Here is a 17,261-nt window from a genome sequence, read left to right on the forward strand (position 1 = left end):
ATTTCTGATTGCTTTGAAGCTTGTTCAGGTTTGGAATGCTGATTTGTTAATTAATCCAGTAATAATTCTTTCACATGTTTATACTACTGGCATTTCAGCTTCACTGCTTAACTTAAAAGACTTAGAGCATTATGCCATCTATGGTTTAAGTTCAAAACTTAAATTTTCCTCAGTTTTGCTGATAATTTAAAAGCTTACATAATGAAGTTTCTCTGTTGCTCCTAACAGATTTTTGTCATTCACAGAGCCAGACATGGGAAATGTCTTTGAAAAGATGATGACTGTTCCAGGTTCAGCAGCGGATACAAACTTTACCTTGCTTGTGTGCCCCAGACATTGGTATCACCCACAGCTGTATGTTCGCAAAGCAAGGTAATGCAGTTTCTCCCTTCTACTTCCATAAGCACACCCGTCTGGGTTAATTTGAAGAATTTTCTTTTTTGGTTTACAGCATCAGTATCTCAGTTAAACTGCTATGATTTTCCTTGATAACCTAATTAAGTAATTCTATGATTATGCTGGTTTTATTCTACTTCATCACAAGATCAATTGTATTTTTCGTAAAACTAGTTTGCTATCTAGAAATAATACGCTTTTTGTCGGTGATGTTTATTCTGTGAGTCTGCTGGCTCAATTGCATCGCTGCGTATGTTAGTGAGTGCATGTAGTTTCCAGGTCTCTTGGAGCATCTTCCAACTTAATTTTAATTTTCTCTTGTTATGTCATATTCTGACTAGTTGAGCAGAGTCTGAATAGGAAGGCCTATTATCTTAAAGAATTAAATAAGAGCAGATAATCCCTAGTTCCAGTAGTCCTTCAGACATGGAGAGTAATCCTTTTTTGTCTTTTTGTACAGTTTTTTCTGTGTAAGCACTTCATACATTCACTCTCACTGTGTTTCAGGGGAGCAGGCCTCCTCTGTTGCCGAGAGAGCTTAAGAAAATAATGGGGTAACACTTTTTTCCTTCCATCGTGTCATCTGTTTCAATGGACGCCGTTTGGAGCAAAGACTTTGATATGCTCACGCAATGTGCCTTTAACACAGCCTCGCTCTTGTTTTGGGATTCAAGTCATAAATGTCATTAAAAAAGTTAGACTCTGAATTATTTTTTTTCTTTCCTATCTGCTCTGCTGCCTGCAGTGTACACCAGGCAGAGATGCAAGTTTCTCCAGCAGCCTTGCCTATTGATGTTTACCTGTATATTGACTATTACCACTCTTGTTTTTTCCTGCCATTTGAATTCTGCTGCCTATGCCAAATCACAGCTTTCTGTGCTTGTGCCAGCATTGTGTACAGTAAACGAGAAATGCGGAGTTTCTGACCCAGTGGGGCCTTACGTTTTTCTGTGTAGATTGCTGGACTGTATATGCTGTAGTTGCTGTGTGGATGCTTCCCTGTAGTGTGGCTGAAATATAACTACTATCTATCAAATTTTGGTTTGCTTGTTTTCCTCTTCACAGTGGGAAGAGTGCGTGTAGGGTAATGTTTTATGAAGTAATAATTTTATTTGATTCTGATTAATTCTGGAGTTGCTTTTGTTTGTTCTAAATGTAAGTGTTGCTATGTGGTTATGTAGCAGGATTATGATTAAATTAGCATTTCTGGTCCTTGTAGTGGAAACTGAAGTTTAGGCACAAGCACATCCCTGGGATGTTATCTCATATGATAGTGATGTGTGTGGGGATCTGTATCGACCGGTGCTAACAGATGGTAATGCCACATTAGGTATATCTCTCTGCCTGGTAAATCCACGCCTGTTTGTTTATGGGTTAATTCATGCTGACATCTCGGACTGGATTCTGACAGAAGCCTGTCTCTGAGAGATGTTTTACACATATTTAATTTTACCGAATAGGGCTGAAACAAATCTGCAGATTGTGCTCTTTATCCTATAGTTTTAACCAATGTTTGCAATATCCTGTTGCTTGACTTGGGAGCATTTTAAGAAAAAGGACTGAGGCCTGACCTTGACCACTTCACACCATCCTGCTATAGGTCTGCATATTTCAACATGTTACAAAATTATTTGCGTACTAACTTGATCTACAATTTTTAGGCTTTTTATGAGTATTTCCTTTGAGTTGTCTGCCATCTATCAGTAAGTGAATAAACCTTAATACTGAGACATTATCAGTAGGTGAATTAATTCCTGAGGATTTAAAGTTTTTCCATATGTCTTGATTCCAACTATTATGTTTGTCTTTTATTTAATTCGAATCATATTCTTTCCTTTGATGGCCATTGGATATTATCAATAGAAATATTTTTGACACGACTGGAAATGTCATGTAGGCCGTACCAATATTCCGCATAAGAGATATCATCTTGCCTGGGATTTCTGTAGTTTGTTACAAATAATAAAAATTATTTTCTTCTGGTTTTTTATTATTCTTGTTAGAAAACTAACAGGAAACTGTTTTTTCTCTTAAGTTACACGGTATCTGGTGATATAAATTCATACTTTAATATTATCTATCAATAGATTGTCTGAGTAAGCTAAATTCTGTTTGCAGTAGGCGCTTTGCCTTTCCTTTTCCTCTGTATTCACCGTTGTACTTCACTGGCATCCATAGTAACGTTCAGTGGAGCCCTTTAGAGACTTATCTATGAAAGTTGTCCCCAGCCACCTGCCTAGCAACATGTTCTGGGTCAATGATAGGAGATTAGAGTAATCTCTGTTCCCTCTTCCCTTGCTTATAGAGGGGGGGAAAAAAGAAGCTGTAAACTGATACTTTGCTTAACCATTAATTTTGAAGTTATTCTCCATCTGACCTTTATAATGTGAAATAAATCTGTAGTGTGCCAGAACACAGTCCACTAAGCTTTTATATTTAAGTTTCTTGCTGATAGCTCGTCTAGATCCTGACATTCTTGGTTTTGTACCATATACATAAGAGCTCACAAATTTGCAGCTCTGTGGAATGCCTTTATTGTGCTTGTTCTCGCAGTATAGGAATTTTGTAGTGTATTTATATTAAAAAGCTATTGTGTTTTGGAGTTTTTTTTGTGTGGTTTTTCTTTTTTTTTTTTTTAAAGATTGTGGTGCTGGTGGAAGACATTAAAAATAGAAAAAAAAAATGTTCTGTTCGTACAGTTTCTAGCATGCAGGAAGATGAATGGGCTTATGCGGAGTCTCATTTACTATTGCGAGGCCAGTCTCTCTACGTACCACGAGCTGGCAGAATTGCCATCTGCATCTTGATGTGTGGCCTTGTGTCATGTGTTTTACAGAGCAGAATGCTGTAAGGGACTTGGAGCAATCGGCAAAACATTCTGTTTGGAGATGGTGTGTGTGTGTACTATCTACCCCAGCGAAACAACAGGTTTCAATTAGAGTACAGGCTCATTCCTTTACCCTTAAATTCATTTGGTTTGTTTGAGGTTTCATAACACATTATCAGATTTGCTATACTAATTAATTGTGTTGAAGTAGTGAAGTTCTGATTAGTAGAAAACCTTACTGCAGCTTTTCCCTTGAGATACTGCCTGCGAAGAAGAGGAAGACTACTATTTTGGTTTGAGATACAAAGAATGTGAATTACTATAAATTTTGACAGGGTTTCATTGTTCCTGGAACTTCGTTTTAGTTGCATCTTTTGAATTAATTCTACAGACAAGTAATTGATGGTGTGTTATATTTTTCCGTACTTTTTTCCTTTTGGAAATAATTTATTACAATGAAAATTCTCACTTAAACAGTGAAAAAGAATGAAAAAATGTGGGGCTTGGAAATTTGTCGCCCCTGGCAGCTGTTTCAGCTTTGAGTGGGCAGTGATGATACTCATCTCTACTGGTTTCTCAAGTTGGCTTTCTTAACTTAAAAACCGCAGGAAAGAATCTGGCGACTGCCCTTCAGAAGAATAATTAAATTATTTCAAACTCCTGGCAGATGGAGTAGTACGGTGACTTGGGACATCTTAAAGGTCACAAGTTAGGCACTTATTCACCCGGCTAAAAAGGCCGTTAGTAAGGCCTACGCAGCCGATACTCACCCCAGGCTACAGCGGCTCCCTTGCTGTCCATCCCGCCCCGACAACCCGCTGGACTGACCTCGGCAAAGAGAGGGGGGGGGCTGATTCGGGTGTGAGCGACGGGCAAAGAGAAGAGAGCTTTCAGACAGATGGCCTGAGAAGAAAAAAAAAAAAAGGCAGAAACGACGTCAAAATAAAAGGGGTCAGAGGCCCTTAGTAGAAAGGTAATCTTACTCAGAAGGTCACATTCATTCTCGTGTGTAGGAGCAGCAAAAAACATCTAGATACTACCTAAATTGCCCTTCAGTCTTACACTAGAGTCGGTCAACACTTAGAAACTCAGACCATGTTTGATAAAATCAGAAATAAAATTTTTGCCCCAGTTGTGTTAACTTTAAGGCTTCTCCCAAATCCAGAAACATGTAAAGAGTGGAAATGAGAGTCAGCTTATTTTGTTTTTCTGAATTGCTGCATATGCAGAACTAAGATTCCAAATTATAGGTACAAGTATTTAGATACAAGCACATACAAACCTGAGCAATCGGAGCCTGAAGCAAAATACAAGTTTCCCTAAAACTGAGGGAAGCGTTAATAATCATTCCTGATAATTATCTTCAGAAACATGTTTCTACACTATGTAACACTTTTAAAGAAAAGGGAACTATTCAAAAAATCTTTCTCTATTGGCATCTTATTTTAGGGAGATACAGCAAAGGATATCCCAGTCGGAGACTAACGATGGTATGGAGTAATGGATGTATGAAACTGTAGTCGTATCGTGAAGGATCAGTCACCGCTACGGGAGTTTTAGGATTAACAAATCTGCAGAACCGCTGTGATCCTTCCAGGTCTCGGCCTAACCATGTGGCCCCGGCAGGGCGGGAACGCCTCAGACTTTTCGGGAGCCGCGGGGTCCTCTCTTCTTTCAGCCCGGGAACGGAATATCGGAGCCCGAAGCCCCCCGAAGGGGGCTGTGAGGGGTGGCGGCTCGGCGGGGCTTTACCGGCGGCCTGCGGTCGGTAGAGGGCAGGAGAGACCCGCCAGCGGGACGCGGCCGGGCGGCGGGAGCGCGGAGAGCCCGCGCTGGCGTCCCGGCGGGTTGACATTACCTCAGGGGCTGCGGCCCCGGCGAGCAGCGGCAGACCTTGCTGCTTTTTAACGCTGCCGGTCGCAGCTAGACGTGAGGAATGCGAGTCCCGAAAGGCTTTTAAGAAAGGTCGAACTCAGAGCGTTACAAATGTTATAACCAAGATGGTGCGTGTTGCAAAGAGGAGGGTGCAGGTGATGGGCTCACGCTGACTCTCCCAAGGCAGCTGTCCGTCACAGGTTAGCCTCCTGAGCGCTGTGTAGCTGAAGGATGCAGCCTGTTGTTTCAAAGCAGCCGACTGTGGTGGTCTTTGTTTCTTTCAGTAAGCATAAATGCATTCCGATGTTCGATGAAGTGCATTGTCTACTCTTCTTGATTTAATTCCTTTATCCTGTGGGGCTCGTCGTTCTCCACGTGTGTTTGTGTGTGATAACCGAGATAACCAAAAGCATGTTCGGCAGCAGTCTACTTACGGCCCTGAGGAGAAAGGGTTTTCTTAACTCCGCAGTCCGGTAGTAAAAGTCATTCCTTCTGGCGGCCCATCACAGCCCCACTTTTCTCACTGCTTTTTTAGTTGCAGAATTGTTGGTTGGACCACTTAATTCTTGCATTTTTCAGACAGATAAATAAAAATAGTGGTTTCATCATCTTATTGAAAGCAGTTCTGTGTTAGAGCTGGTTTGCCTTTGGCCTTTATGCCATGGTCGCAGCACATATGACTAATGAATTCCTTCATTGCATTGGTAAAAGCACTGAAACTTCTTGTTAAGACTTACATTGATCCTGGTTAAGAATTAACATTTTTTTTTTTGAAGTGGTTTAATGGGAAAGAGTCTCTGTTGCCTATTTAAATAAAAAACCATGCAGTATGGGGCCCATATGAGTCTAACACTGAAACTTGGACCGATTGGGAATCAGTTCGGGCAGCTTTTGTGCCAGCAGCATGGAGAACAGACTGGAGCACTAGAGGCCGTTAAAGCCTTGATGCGGCACGTTCCCACCTATGCAGAAAGCCTTTCATGAGGCAGAGGGAGAGAATAATTGCACTTTGGCCTTTGTATCTTTTTCAATGGTGGAGCATTAACTTGACCTTACAAAGGCATAATGGCTCGATTTCTGCCAGGTGACTCCCACGCTGCTGTGTGTAATAACAGTAATCTAGCCAATACTCAGCACTGTTTCTCCCATACGGGAAGGCACTATTTTCTTTTTTTTTTTTTTTTTTTTAAAAGAACTGATTTTCTAAATTGCACTGGTGTTGCTTTTTGAGATCCGTGCCAACTCTAACCAACTGATGATTGGGCTCACTGAATATAATTATTTTAAATCAGGCCTAAAGCCCAGGTCCACCTGGCCTGAGATGCCTTAGGCAAGAGAATTTTGAACTGGGCTGCCCTTGTATTTTGTTGGGGAAAGATAAGCATCTCCACTGGGCAGTCCAGATCTTAGGTGGGTTGTGTTGGCTTTTGGAAGTGGTTCTGTCTCTCCTCTGGTGCTGAGGCTCCCACCTTAGCGTGCGTTGGGGATGTGTCCTAGGTGAAATTATTTGTTTGTGGGTGGAGGCTTTGGATCAGGTATTTGGAATATTTGTCCATCTGCTAACAGAGTAGAACAGAAGTATCAGGACCTATTAATGACAGAGCTTTAGGACATTACCTAATCTCTTTTTTGTAGGTTGGAAGATTATGATGACCTCATGCCCATCTGGACACGTCAGAGTGAGACTCTGAAAGAAACCTATAGTGAATATTTCCTTGCTGATCTCATAAAATGTCAAGATGAAGAAAATCAGGCTGTTGTTTGTGAGGTCAGTCTGCCATGAGCTCTGGTTTTGTCTAATCATAACATTAGTGATGTCACATGTGAGTGACAGCTCACACTGCAGCTCAGTGAATAAAAAGAACAAGCTCGCTTTTGGAAGGTAGAATTCATGATCTGCACACATGCAGTGCCCTCCGCCACATATTTTGTGTCTTTTCTTTCTTTAGGAGTGGTATCTCCTGTGAAGTAAATGAAGCAGCAATTCCCAGTAATTGTGTAGATTCTTTTCAAGTAATTGAAACAGACCATCCTGAAGAAACCATGTTGCCATTTTAGACATTTGCATTATAGATGACCAGTTTTCATTCCCGGTGAAAATTAATATTGCATGTGAAAACTAGTAGCCAGTAATACTTTCACAGTTGAGAATGCTGTAGATTTTTTCCATCTCCTGGCTCAGGCAGTCAGATTTTTGCCAAAGACAAACCCAGGAATTAATTTAAATAAGAAAGAGGTGGTAATAGTTATCCTGCTGAAAATTCCTGTTAAGATTTTTCATGTGTTAGTAATTGTGCATGGTATTGTAAGCTGATAGGCAACATAGCCTACTTAATTCCAGAAGTCTGCTTTCTATAGCAAATGATTTTATAAAACCATAACATGTAATCGCTACCGTTGGAAGCCAAATGGGAAACAATAAACCATTAGTGTAATAGCACATTACAAATGGCTATCTTTATAAATAATACATTTCAATTGTACATTTACAGCTCAATATGATACCAGCAAAAGGTGTTTCAGGCCCTCATAGTTTATACTTGCCGCTGCTGCCGCAGATTGGAAAGACACCTCCATGCGAACCAAGATAGATGCCAATTTTCCCTGCAGAGAATGAAGCTGGCAACCTCTTTTTGCACATATGGTAGATGGATTGGTTAATCAGCCTCTGCTGAGCCTTGGGCCTAAAATTACATAGCAGCCAGACAACTGCAGCGACCCAGCTTTTGTTCGGGTACGCAAACAAGGCAAACAAACAATCACTTGTTGTTTGAGCAGAAAAAAAAAAAATTAAACTTTTTTTTATTTTTATTGGAGTGCTGATGGCCTGATAAAACAGCTGTACAAATCCAGCCATTGAGTTTTCGTTATGTTTATAAAGGAGGCTTTCATTTTGAGTATTAAGGAAAAAAAAAAATTGATTATATGTGTTTCACCAGAAAGTTGCATATAGTACTAAAAATTGAAGAGCTTCCTTCTTCTAGACTCGTCTTAGCTTAAAGCCAAAAAACCTCCAGCATGTCAATTCTCATTTTTCAGAGCGTATTTCTTTCTGAAGACTGCAACTTTCTGGAAACTTTCAGTAATAGTCAAACATACAGAGTAATGCGCCATTTCAGCATCGCAGGGATCTTGTCATTTTCATACTTGCCAGGGCTTTTGCTTTTCTTTTTTTTTTTTTTAAAGGCTAGTGCTTAGATTTTTTCAGAACTTGAAAATATTTAGAGCTTATAATTGCTGGAAATAATACATACCATATACTGTATTAGATACTGTTTATATACTATATAATTGCTTTCTTGAATTAATCATTTTCATAGGAAAACAAAATATACTTTTCAGTTTGAGCACAATTTTATTTACAAAGCAGTGTCCAGTAATTAGTCTGCCATTATGGCTAGCTAAATCCAGATTTTATTTTAGCTGCACTTTAAGTTAAAGAAAAATTATACCTTTTTGGAGGTATGTAGTTAAAAGGTATGTGTTTTTTATTTACCGTAACAAATGTTTTATTGAAACCATAGGTCATTATTCGGTCCATATATATAATCCTAATGCTCTCGCAAGTCGTAGCTAACAAAAGAATTATAACATCTAATATAGAGGTCCTAATACACACATTACAAGGAAAAAAAAAATCTTTTGCTGAAATAGTTCCTTTATACTTTTCTACTATGCACAGCCAGAGATGGAATGCTGTAACTTTCATGTTTCAGAAATTTTTTTGTTCAATTTTTTGTCCTGACCTAAAATCATGTGCTCAACTTTTACATATGTGTGAAATTGCTTTTATATTTCAGGATGGTGACACTGCAGTAGGATTCATGAGCTTATGTTCTCAAGTAAATGTTTCCTTGTTTCAAGAGTGTTTTGACTTAGGGCCTTTCCATGGACTCTGTAAACCACATCCTGAAGATATTCTCAAAATGCCACAGAAGCCAAGCATTCAAGAAGGTATCTATTTTCTAAAATGCTAGATAGATTGAAGGTGCATTTATTTCTAGCTGCTGAGTAGGTTTTGCCAAAGATTGGAAGAGGATATAGGTTTACTAGCAAGAAAACACAAATTAAATGTATCTGGTTTTTGGAGATGGTTCCCGGGTACTTTTTAATTCAGGAGAGAAATTTTGATAGCCCTGGTCTCTGACTCAGAAGTGACTGTTGTTTGTGGGGAGCTGGTCTATACCAGGTAGGGGATGAACCTAGGTTTCAAGTTTTGGAAAGCCAAAGCATCAGGTATATTTTCTATCCGTTAGCTACAGTTGTACTGTTAACTGAAGACTTAATTTTGAAATCTGGTTCTAATGTCTGTCAGTAGCTAAGCAGCTGGTTAACTCTGGCTATTATGTTGTCCCATTGACTTGTGTCGTCTTATTTCCTTGTGGTCCAACTTCTGCTCTCTTTGCTTATTGTTTGCAGTCTTCTAGGTTACAAGATTTTGGGAGATCAGGGACTGTCTCTTTATTCTATTTTTATATTGAGCATGGTACAACAACACATCTACAAGCCACATTACTGCAAATGATAAAAAACAGTAACATGAATGTCACCTGTTTGTAGAACAGAAGTGTCATGTAAATGATTTACAGTTGTCATCTTTATTTTTCAATGTCAAAGGGCTTTTTGTGCAGAACGGCAACATTTTGCTATCTACTAATCATCAGTAATAGAATTTAAAAAAAACACCATTAGGTTGTTACGTATCTGCTTGTCTGAACACAAAGCAGCAGGCAAAAAAGGCAACTAGGGAGCTACAGAGCAGTCACCAGCTGGTATCTTGGAGCCGACAGTCACGGAACAGAAAAAGGAAAGAAAAGAAGTCTTATAGCTGCTTCTATGGACTTCCCCTCCCCTGCAAAGAAGCATCTTGCAAATAAGAGATGAAGGAAGCCAGCTATCTCCTCCTGTATCGTTCTGTGCTCCTGGAGCTTCAGGAGTATTATTTCAAAATAGGTGACAGACATGTATAGAAACATAAATGAGACTGAGGGAGGAAGAAAGATCGCTCACGGTAGTCTCTTCTGAAAACTAGTTGGAACACAGTCCTGGGCAGTCTGCTCTAGGTGACCGTGCTTGAGCAGAGGGCTTGGACAAGACGACCTCCAGTGGTCCCTTCCAACCTTAACCATTCTGTGACTGTTATCTGGTTCTGGTGAAACCCTTAGACACTTTTGTGTGCTTTCATTGTCCAGGGACTGCAAGCTGTAGGCCCTATTTTGTGGCAAATTCTGTGCTGCTGTGCCTTTTAATGAGTATGTGGTTATAGGTTTTAACAGTACAAGTGTTACACACTTTTTAATGTTTAGGAAATCTATGAGACTTGTTCTAAATGTGAAAACTTAGCATAAACAACTGTTCTATTCAGGTTCTTATATGACTCATGTCCATCTAGCATCTGAGTGCTTTTCAGAAATTTATAAAGCAACATGGTTAGCAGTCTCACGTGTTTATCTCTCTTCTTTTTCCTCTCCATTTAAAAGCTATGTTAGTTTTGATGGTTGATACTAGTTTGCGATCCTGTGCGTTTCCTTCAGGTAAGATTTTTAAAAGTAGTAGTATCCCTCTATTTGGAATGACAAGGGCAGCTCTGGGGAAAGAGAGAATTATTCATAGACTTTTTCAGATAGCTTGAGCACAAATCACTGATGGTCTCAGACACCTGAGAAGGAACTTGAGTATCATAAGCTAAGAGCCTGACTCTGATACTATTCCTAGAGAGAAAGAGCCCCTAGAAATTTAATAGTAAAATTAGAGTTAGCTCATGGCTGTACACTGCTGAGGAATATTAATTCTGTTATCACTGAATCATAATTACAATTATTGTTGTAGCTTTGCACGTTTTAGAATATAAACAAACAATTATAACACTTTAAGAAGTGTTGGTTGTCCTGAAACATTGTAAATTGTTGTTTATACCTGCCCAGTATGGCCAAAAAGAGAGAGGTGAAACTAAAGGCTGTGGTAGTTGAATTTCAGAGAAAGGAAAAAGAAAGAGGGGAAAAAAAAAAATCAAATGTATACTATTATTACTCTAATTTCTAATACCAGTTCAATAAGGCATTAGCTTGTCACAAGTTACAGAAGTTTGTTATGGTTTATTGAAAATAGATTCTTTTAGATGATAGATATTTGATAAACAGCTTTTCTTTTTACTGCTTGTTACACATTTGACTTATGACTATAAACAAAAAGTCTGTATTTTTCGAGCAATTTGAATGAAAAGCCATTTCCATCTGAATGATTCAGGTTTCATTATTGCACGAGATGTGACTCAAAATTCATTTCAGTATTCATGAAAACTTCCAGGAAAAGCCAGTAATGTTTCTCTTTTTTTTCTTTCTTTCTTTTTTTTTTTTTTTTTGATTAAGAAAGGAAAGACAAAAGCCCACTCTTTTAATACAGAAGTTTACAGCAAAACCCCCCCAACCAACTCATAAGCACAGTTCCCCTCCTCTCTGGCTTTTCCATTTTATTAAAAATGTGATTTGAAAGAGAATTATCTTGTCTGGTTTGGGTTTGTTTTTTTTTTTTTTCTGGTAAATGTAGAGCCCATCTAAGAGTTGCATCCCAGTAGTCCATCGTTAAGCCTTTCCAATATAAGGTCCAACCTATATCCTTGGAATTTATTGTAGAGTCAGTCACATATAGTTTATATTTTATTATATTGCACAACACATGCACGATTATGTGAATGCTGTTTTAACGATTGCACCGTTTCTGCGGGCTACTGTATTGGGAATTTGCTGCCAAATTGTGCCTTGATGTGAAGGCAGTGAAGGTTCACTAGAAACCTTACATTGATAGAGGATGTGGACTTTCTTTTAATGAATTTGAAGGCTGAGAATTTAAAATGCAGGCTGCATTCCTTTGTAGAGTAATTTTATGTTCCAGCATTAAAAAAAAAAGGATAGTTTTTCAAGCTCTTTAGCTTGTAAGTAGAGACCACAGGTTGATATTATTTTTCCTTTCAAAATGTAACACTGAATAATAATGAAAGAGCATACAAAAATCTGTCTTTAACACAATATTGATATGCCACTTACGTTTCGGGGTAATTACAGTAATTTGGTTGTTACTCTATATGGTGTCACGAATTAGTAGCTAGAAAACATCATGATGCAGTGTGACTGATTCAAGGGCTTTTCATCAGGCTTCATGGTGAACTGGCTTCTTGATCCTGCTGACTGTTACCTCTGCTAACAACCCAGCAATCACTGAGTTATTTTAATTTTCTCTTTGTTCATGTTCCTTACTTCATTTAGTGCAACAATATTTATGTTCTTCCCAGTCACTTGTGTACAGCATATATGTAAACAGTGATGCAGCTACATTTGACAGTAGTGGATGGTGAAGCCATTAAGTGATTTCATTTTAGGATAAAGTCAGAAACAACATATCAATATTTACATGACAAGAAGAGACTTGTATTAATTAACTTCTGACACCTGCAAGGCTGTTTATAATGAGAAATGTAGCTGGGTTAATCAGGACGACATTTGATCATTTCTGTGAAGTCTCACATCTGTGATACCCCTGGAGAAACCATGATTTCTAACCCCTGTGTTTCTTCTTGCCCTGCACATTGCATCTGCATTCTTTTCTACTAACAGAGAAGCAGATTTTCGGATAACAGATTTTTAAAAATACTTACGGCTAAATTGTTTTAAACCTTTGAGGTTTGGTTTTGGTTTTTTGTTTTTGTTTTTGTTTTTTTAAAAAGCTCATTACTGTATGAAGAAATGCTTATGTCAGTGAATGTAGCTTAGATGGGTTTCCCAAGATAAAGTTCAGAGAGAGGAGTGAAGAATTCTGTTGTGCTGGGTTTTCTGAAGTCTTTTTTTCTTCCTCCTGGAGCTCAGAAACTTTGACTTCCTTGTGTTACTGGAGCTTTCAAATGCAAGGGCATCCTGGCCTGATGTGTTTTCAGCAGCAGCGATACCTACACCTCAAGAGTTTATTAGTTAAAACTTATTTTCAGGCTTTATTTTTAAATATAAAAACAAACTGTGAACGTATTGGTAAAATTAGGGAGGTGACAATTTAAGGAATGGCAGAACTACTGAAGATATGTTCAGGGGCTAAAAATACAGCAGCTGACACTTTGCTTTAGCAATTTTGGTGGTTATTTGGAGTAATATGTAGGATTCACGAGTATTTCAACGTTTCTTTTCCAAGTTAATGACTAAAATAATTTTGGTCCGTAACATTAACTTTAAATGTGACCTTTATGATGCATTATCAGATGATCTCTCGTTCTGAATACCCTCACCTTCCATTGACTTTAAAGAAAATAATCCATCACCATACAAATTTAGGAACTGCTTTCCCCAAAGTGCATAACATCTGCTGGAATGGCGATTGCCTGCTGTCTAGCAAGCGTCACGATGTTATAAAAGTTCAGAGTCGGTTCTGTCATGCTGGTGTCAGGTATCAGTAGAGTTCTACAGAGCTGTTGTGTGTTGCTGTGTAAAACTGCTAAGATCTGTCTTAAAATGATGGTTAGGTAATTGAAATCAAACGTAATGCATCATATACATTCCAAATTGGCTTTGGACATTTTTATTGTGGTTTCTTAATATTTTAAATATCCACTCTGGATTTGGCCCTGGCCAGGGAACTGAATAGCAAAAAAGTGTGTATAGGAATATTTAAATAGACTCCCTAACATATAGATGCTTGCTTTAATTGGCTTAAGCACTTGACCAGAGATGCTATATATATATATATATATGCTGTGTGTGTATACGTATATGTATAAAAGTATATATACAGTATCGTATATGTATGTATCATGGCAGTCAGTGTTTAAATATTGCTTCATCAGATGGCTGCAAATAATTTCATCCTATTGCCTTAGCTATCTGTTTGCCCACAAAAATATTATTACTCAGGCTGGAATGAACTAGACTAGAAAGTTAATATAATGTTACTGAGGATGGTAGGATGATCTGTCATGCAGAGTTAAACCTGGTTTCTGTTACTTTGATTGTAAAGTACCTTTCCTTTTCCTGGAGCCCTTTTATTATTTTTTACGCTGCTGATGTCTAAAAGCTTGCCAAAGCCTGTGGTCACTACTACTGTAGACGTTCCTTGTATGGGTCAGTCAGTGCCTATTGAGTTTTTTTGGGGCTAAAAAATCTTGCACACACACACCCACCAAATTGCAATGGTTGACAAAGTGCTTTGAAGCAGTTACTTTGGCACCCAAGCTAAGCAGCAGAGGAGAGCAATTCTTAGATCGGAGGAAGAGGAGAAGTAAACAAACTGACAAAGACTGATGAAAGAGCAACCACCTTTTATAAGAAGTAAAATGGGATTCGGAGAGCTAGTTAGGTTTAGCAACTGAGAAGGGAATTTAAATCCCTGTTTCTTGTCCCTCCTTGCACCAGTAAGTAAGGGTTCTGGCTTCACAAGGATTTATTCTGAATTTCAGTTATTTTAGGAGAACTAATCTGAGAATCAAGAGCCCTTGCTTATCCTTGTGATCATCACAAAACAAGTTGGCAACAGGCACAGGGTTTAAGATACTAGTCAATACACTAATGGCTCATTTTTCTCTTCAGATACAGTAAAAATTTATTACGTATAATACACGAGTTAGGAATTGCTTCCAAACTGTGTCTTGTTCAATTCTTATTTTACAACCAATTCTCTGATTTTTTGCCTTCAAATAAATAGTCTAATGAAGTTCTAGCCAAGTAACTATAGGAGGGTCTATTTTAACTGTGGTTGTTAAAAGTAAATAAAATAAACCTTTCAATAGAAGTAGTCTGGCACGCTGTAGTTATTGCTGTGATTCTGAGGGTTAAGCTCACGTTTTTAAGCCTGATGCATTTATTCTTTTTCATTACTCAGATGAAGATAAAAGCAACCAAACAGGTCAAGAAACAGAGTCTGTTTCATCTCAAAACTTTGAACATATTCATGATCAGGATGCAGCTGTGCAGGTAATACCGCTGTACACAGCAATGCTGATAACTTTAAAAGCTAATATGAAGCAAAGGTGGAGGCTACTAGGACAAGCAATGCTTATTTTTTCCGCTCCTGCACTGTCCTCTGCATGGGCCCGCACTTAGATCTGCTGTTGTACATAGATCAGAAGCTGCTCCAGCTAGGATCTGGATGGAGGTGGTTATAGTTGTTAATCAGATGAGTGTTCCCATCTGGCTCCACATGAACAGCCAGACAGCACGGGGTGGGAAAAAAATGGCACTGAGAAGAGAAGAAGGATGGGGGCCTGTTTGTGCAGGTCTGCTGCGACAAGGTATGTGGAAGCACAGCTTTGAGTGGGCTCCTCTGCAGATGTCGAGAGAGCGTTCCTGTAACAGACAGGGCAAGAGTCGTCTTAGTCTGAAGATCTGCGAGTCCTGAGATTTTGACTTGACTGTGTTACTGAGCTAAAAATCTGCTACTGACGGAAAGCTACCGAAGCTGAAAAGCAGCAATATAGCTTCAGTTTTCCTCTGTAACTTGTAGAAGTTAAAGGACACGTGTTCTATTTGTGCCTCTTCTGTGGAGTGAAGCTCAACTTGATAAAAGACCATTACTATGAAATGTATTGGTGCAGCATAAATCAGCAGAGAATTTATCCCGAGAAATTTTCAACGGTTGCATCTGTCTTTTAGTCTCTCTCTCAGTACTGTATCAAAGCTACTTTGGTTTTCTTCCCATTATTGTTCATTTCCATTTCCACAATATTCTCTGTATTGATCCCATTTTCTTCAACGTAACATGTTTTTAACTTTCACATATTTTCAATATGCGTCTGGAAATGAAATTTTTTATATAGAAACATTTCTGAAAGATAAATATTTTATTGCCTTACAAAGAGACTCTAATGGTAACTATTAGTTTGTGAATATATTGCTCTTCAGCAAGAATGTATGTATTTTTAAAGGCCATTTTTATCTAGTGTTTCAGAAACAGATATCACATGAAAAATACCTCCTTGAACATCTGTGTGTGTCAAAATGTAACAAGTAAAAAGTACATCCCTGTGTGTTTGCTAGGAATGCTATAAGATAGGAATGATGCAAGACCTTTTAATTAAAAAATGAAAATATTTTCTGAAGTGTTGTAAGTGATCACTTGTCTATTATTATTGCAGAAAGATGGAGCCATTACCGTTTCCCATACTGAACTGCTGTTAGATGATGTCAGAGTCAAAGATTTCAAAGCCTCAGCAACACTTCTTGAGACTGAAGAAAAAGGTGCTTTTCATCCAGTGTACAGAGGAGCTTCAAATGCTTTCTGTATCCGTCTGTTTTGTATCGATGAGAAGCATGAAACTAGGTAAGTATGGATGAATAGTTACTGCTTTCCCAATCTTAATAACGATTTTCAATGTTACATTTTTAGGACAAATCGGAAAGTGACAGCACCTGCTGCCGTTAGGTTGGATTTTTTCTGACCTCTTTTTTTCCATTTCTTTTACCTTCACTAATAACTCGCTGAAATTTTCAACCTCCAGCTGCAACTTCCCATCTCTGGTAGGACTGTGGGGACAAAAAGTGAAGAATTTATTTTTGTTGGAAAAATGCTAGTTGAAATTGTGGAAGAAGGCCACTTCTTCCTCTGAAGAAACATTCATTCCAAAGCTGGCTAACTGCGAAAAGAGCTAGATGTTACAGTACTGGCCATCTCATTTCATGGGGCAATAGAGCTGTTTTTAACTCTGCAGTTAAATGTTCTCATTTCTGAACACTCAGTCTCCCATCACTGAGAGAATTGATTCAGTTTTCTAGGATCCACTACAGTAGGGGGAAGACAAAGGCTTTTTATCTTAAAATGATTGCTGCTGCTGACCTTGGACTCTTAGATCCTGGTGGAGTAGAACAGATCTATAAATGTGGTTTAGACATTTTTTTTCCCAAATTTCTCTGCACCCTTGAAGAGTGAAACCTATACTCAACCACATCAGCAAAAGCCTCTCCAGGAACATTGGCCCTTTCTGATTATAAATGAGCCCGGCTCTTGTTTATAGATCCTAGAAAGAAAGATAAAACATGTAGATACTGACAGAAGGAGGCTGAGAACACCCACGATCTTCCACACTTTTGAATACATGTAATTTCTAGAGACACAAGGTATCAGTAGCAAGGACTTTATAGATGATGAGTTTGACAACTGTAGTACCATTTGAAAAACATCTTTCTACTTGTAG

At 38.5% G+C, this 17,261-nt stretch overlaps 1 protein-coding gene across 2 annotated transcripts in view; it reads left to right on the top strand.

The window, feature by feature from the left end:
* CFAP61 (cilia and flagella associated protein 61) overlaps positions 1 to 17,261 on the top strand; it is a 134,034-nt gene that overhangs the window by 19,222 nt on the left and 97,551 nt on the right. For both annotated transcript variants that reach the window (XM_050893300.1, XM_050893299.1), the window contains exons 6-10: positions 246 to 372; positions 6,734 to 6,866; positions 8,899 to 9,052; positions 14,954 to 15,045; positions 16,206 to 16,390. In XM_050893300.1, the coding sequence (XP_050749257.1) occupies positions 246 to 372; positions 6,734 to 6,866; positions 8,899 to 9,052; positions 14,954 to 15,045; positions 16,206 to 16,390 (691 nt within the window). The remainder of the gene's footprint in view (positions 1 to 245; positions 373 to 6,733; positions 6,867 to 8,898; positions 9,053 to 14,953; positions 15,046 to 16,205; positions 16,391 to 17,261) is intronic.

The sequence above is a fragment of the Gymnogyps californianus genome, chromosome 3 (genome assembly GCF_018139145.2).
Source record: "Gymnogyps californianus isolate 813 chromosome 3, ASM1813914v2, whole genome shotgun sequence".
Lineage (NCBI taxonomy): Eukaryota > Metazoa > Chordata > Aves > Accipitriformes > Cathartidae > Gymnogyps > Gymnogyps californianus.